The sequence below is a fragment of the Helianthus annuus genome, chromosome 7, assembly GCF_002127325.2.
Source record: "Helianthus annuus cultivar XRQ/B chromosome 7, HanXRQr2.0-SUNRISE, whole genome shotgun sequence".
NCBI classification, from domain to species: Eukaryota; Viridiplantae; Streptophyta; class Magnoliopsida; order Asterales; family Asteraceae; genus Helianthus; species Helianthus annuus.
In genome coordinates this window covers 36,246,991-36,251,460 of record NC_035439.2, presented here as the reverse complement: position 1 = coordinate 36,251,460, position 4,470 = coordinate 36,246,991, and the positions used below count along the sequence as shown (strand labels likewise).

The 4,470-nt window shown below is 37.7% G+C and overlaps 1 protein-coding gene across 1 annotated transcript; it reads right to left on the bottom strand.

Annotated features, from left to right (window-relative positions):
• Window positions 1-305: 305 nt before the first annotated feature.
• On the bottom strand, window positions 306-2,589 carry LOC110938605 (trifunctional UDP-glucose 4,6-dehydratase/UDP-4-keto-6-deoxy-D-glucose 3,5-epimerase/UDP-4-keto-L-rhamnose-reductase RHM3). Its single transcript, XM_022180821.2, has 2 exons — window positions 1,075-2,589; window positions 306-953 (listed from the first exon to the last, which is right to left on the bottom strand). The coding sequence occupies exons 1-2, from the start codon at window positions 2,587-2,589 to the stop codon at window positions 507-509; spliced, it is 1,962 nt and encodes a 653-aa protein (XP_022036513.1). The 3' UTR covers window positions 306-506.
• Window positions 2,590-4,470: the final 1,881 nt, after the last annotated feature.

The window sequence follows — 4,470 nt, the reverse complement described above, 5'->3', positions numbered from 1 at the left end:
TAATCAAGTTAAAGTTAATGTCACTAACGTAACGCGTGTGACAAAGCTAAAAACAAGTCAGGTCACGTCATAAGTGAACACCACACGTTAATGTCATCATCGTATCGCATGTAACAAAGTCACAAACATGACTCTGCCGCAACGTACGGCACGGGTTAAATTCTAGTTTTTATACAAAACTAAATAAAACTCAGAAGGATGATTGTTAATTATAAAGGATAGATGACATGCGTATTTTCATATAGAACAAGATATCCTCATTTAAATTAAGACTTAAACTCAATATACTTCTAAATGTCCAACACATTACTACATATGAGAAGCCCAAAAGGGTCCTTCACACAAAGAAATGACCTTACTAGCTGCTACAACATTTGTCCTTCATTGTATCCTTACACCGCGAAATACGGTGTCCTTAGAAGCCTTATACTAGCACGGACATGTTTTCGTTTCTAGGTCATGTGGCTCCAAGATCGTACGTAGGCCGACCGATTTAGTTCAAACAATCATTCAACTCTCTGGTTGGGTTTAAAGACATACTTGATTATAGAACTTTTAACTGACAACAACTCTGGGAACTCTTTCTTGAGCTTAGATACATCCAACTCATTGTTGCTTCTTGGAGCTAATATCACTTTGGCTTGTTCTTCCAAATCAAAATTGACCCATTTGAAGTTAGGGTCTATGTATTCTCTATACAACTCCAAGATCTCATTGTGGCTCACAACACCTGGATTTGTGAAGTTCCACACCCCTTTACATTTCCTCTTTGCCATCTCTATCGATATTGGTAGGAGCTCGTCTAGCACGCTCATACTGTTGGGTATGTTAACCACTTTGTTGTAACGTGTGATCTTTGTTATAAAGTTTCTTGAGTTGCTTAAATCCGATGAAATTGGCATCCTTAATCTTAATGTGCAAACGTTGTCGTAGTCCCTCAACATTCCCTCCACCTAAACATTAAAACAAGGTATTGTTATACTCTATAACTCAATCAAAAACAATATAATATTCAAAGATTATAACCAATTTTTGTATTGATAGGAATGATATAAGTTGTGATTAATTCTTTACCATAGCCTTTGTCTTGGAGTAGAACGATCCTGTGAAGTTAGGCTTATCTTCTTCCTTGAATCCGATCCCCGAACCCTGAGGATGATCCGTATCATATTGATATATGCACCCGGTTGCAAAATTTATCATATAAACACCTTCTTGCTTGCATACATCAGCCAAATTTAACGTTCCAACGACGTTTGTTCTTATGGTTTCGGCCTTATGCGTTTCACACCAATCCACATTCGGCCTGCCGGTTACACCAGCCGCGTTAAACACATGTGTAGGCTGCATTGCTCGTATATCGCTTAGCAATGTTTTCCTATCTTGAAGCTTACCTCGACCGTAAGCATACGGGATCCCTTTATCCGTGCATAGTTTTCCCAACAATCCCCCTATCCACCCGGTCCGACCGTAGATCAAGAACTTAACATCATTAGTCGAGCATGCAACTTTATGTTGCATGATCAAAAACTCTTCTTCATTGTGTGATGGTACCATGGGTGAGATCCGAGGGTGGGGGTGCAGTGCGGACGTCACGTTCCCCCACCAATCCGGGTTTTCACGATACCATGCAATGGTCATCCGTAACCCGGCTTCCCACGGAGTCCTCTCCTCCCACCCGAGATCTTTTAGCTTTTGATCATCTAAAAAGTAGCGTTTATCGTTAAACGGTCTATCGTTTACATAACGTATGGTTTTCGTGACATCAAATCCGAAAAGTTTACATATATCCGCAGCTACATCCAACACACTCCTCTCATTTCTCGTGCGGATGTTATAAACATGCCCAATCGCGCCTTTATGGAGCACCACATCAAACGCCTCTGCGACATCGCCACTATACAAATAACTCCGAACATTCGACCCATCGCCATGAATGGGCAACGGGTCACCCCTCATTGCTAGCAAAATAAATTTGGGTATGATCTTTTCGGGAAACTGGTTCGGACCATACACATTATTCCCTCTTGTGGTTATTATTGGCATCCCATATGATCTATGGTACGCCATGACCAACATCTCCGCACCCGCTTTTGTAGCCGAATACGGGTTGGTGGGAAGCAATTGGGAGGCCTCGGAGCTCCCAATATCCGTCTCGAAATCCGATTCACCGTAGACCTCGTCGGTACTCACATGAATAAACCGGTTTATGCGCCTAGTGACCTTGCATGCTTCTAACAACACATGTGTTCCATAAATATTGTTGGTGGTGAACTCGAATGAATTCCCGAAGGAGTTATCAACGTGAGTTTCGGCTGCAAAGTGCATAATGGTGTCGATTTCTTCGGCATCCAGAAGGTAATTGATGAGATCTGGACTTGTAATATCCGCTTTGACAAACTTGAAATTGGAAAATGGGAAAGATGGTTGTAGATTCTTGAGGCATGAACAATAGCTAAGCTTGTCAAGAGCAACAATCTTGTAATTAGGGTAATTGGAAACAAGACGATTGGTGACATGAGAAGCAATGAAACCTGCGGCACCAGTTATTAGAATGCTTTTTCGAGGTGATTGATGAACAGATGACATTATTTTTGAAGAGATTCAGATTTGGTATTCATGCATGGAATGGAAGAAGAAGAAGAATTGGAAAGAAAAGAGGTATGAAGGTTAAAAGACATGATGCGATATAGACGATGGGTTGTTGGTCATTTAATTTGATGTTCCATTTTTGGCTCCATAAAATGTGTATCAACTTCAACATGATCTACTTTCATGGATTGGAGGTATTTGAGTTGTGGAGTCCAAAATTTTAGGAAATACACATTGGTAATATTTAAAAGAGAAGCCCGTGTGTATATATATAGGGTTAGGATTTAGAGAAAACGCTCAAAAGTGTGAGAACGGAGAGAACGCTTATGGATCGTCAGATCAAAACAATCTATGGACTAGATGACGCGGTGGCATTTTCGTAAATAAAATCACTTTTATTAATCTGGCGCGCTTCATTAAGGGTAAAAGGGTCTTTTGACTTAACATAAAACGCCAAACTCACGCTATTTAAATCCCTCCTCAACACACATAGCACATTTCATCATAATATAACGCCATAGATATAAAACGCCAAACTTTGTTTTTAACCGATAAAGCTGAACAAACAGTACTAAAACGACGGAACTTTATTACGAGCATTTACTGCAATAAAAATCGCGCCTAAAATACGCGCCAAAAACTTCCTATATAAACAAACTCTCAGAATTACTAAAATCCACACCAAAACCACAAAAACCTATATTTTCCTCTATACCATTCATTTTATAAACGCCGAAAAAACCAAAATATCAAAGATTCAAATCCATGTTTCTTTTGTTGATCATATCTATAAACATGAGTCAAAATATATAACCTAATCATGTTTATTCAATCATAACGTAAATATAGATACCAAGTTAGAGACACTTACTTGTGGGAGTGGTCATCTTTGAAGACGAAGATAAGGTCATGATTCTCGTTTTGGTACCTTGGGTTGATGAATCACCTTAGAGAGAATTTTAGTATTGGTGTTCTTATAGAGTTATTCATCTCTTATGATCAAATATATATATAACATCAAAATGAATGATGATCATGAATAGTGATATGTTATGAAAACTCTTTACATTCTCTATTAAAGGTACCTAAAGGGAAATCATAATTGCCCCTTAAACTAATCAATAATAACTATTACTACCATCAAGTAATTGTCGGGGACTAGTTATGTCACATTGGTAATGTCACCAAATGATCCGTAAGGCCACATCAACGGGTTATTTCTAACATTCTCCCACTAGGCCGAGTGATCATTTGTGATAAGTATAAGTAAGTTTGGCCAACTTAAAACATTAATCAATGTTTCAAATTGAAATTGCAACAGAAAAATACAGTCATTGAGTTATTGTCAACTCAAGACCCCCATTAATCATGTTACAACCCCAAATCAAAACATACGTAAATTTAAGACCAAAATGACTGAGGTAAGCCCTTTGAAATTAATTTGTATAATTCTTGTCTATACGTCATCAGGTGCACATACGTATATATAGACAAACAAATTTAAACAATTGAGGAAATTTAATAATAACTAATCATTCATATGTACGATATGCTATTATGTAAGGCCTTTAGTAAAACCCGTCTTTATTATGAGCTCTTAAAAAAGACTTTGGGTGTAGACCTTAGTTATCGGATCCGCAAGCATATCATGAATGTAAATGTATTCGATACAAATAATTAGTTTCCTCTTCTTGTTCATAAACGAACAATAATTTTGTACCGAAGTTTAATGCAGCACCTCTCGAACTGTTACTGTTCGAGGAAATAAGGTAGCTGACTTTTCACTGTAAGTCTTCAATATATTATTTATATGGAGTTAATAAGTTTATGAGTCTACTGATAAAATTTTAACAACATTTAGTGATAATTGCGTTGTTA

What these genes read in the sequence shown, in the direction of transcription:
- LOC110938605 (XM_022180821.2), bottom strand. Translation starts at nt 2,589, where the DNA reads ATGTCATCTGTTCATCAATCACCTCGAAAAAGCATTCTAATAACTGGT. An exon ending in ACTCCAAGACAAAGGCTATG is followed by an intron (nt 954 to 1,074) that starts GTAAAGAATTAA and finishes TTTAATGTTTAG; the next exon opens with GTGGAGGGAATGTTGAGGGA.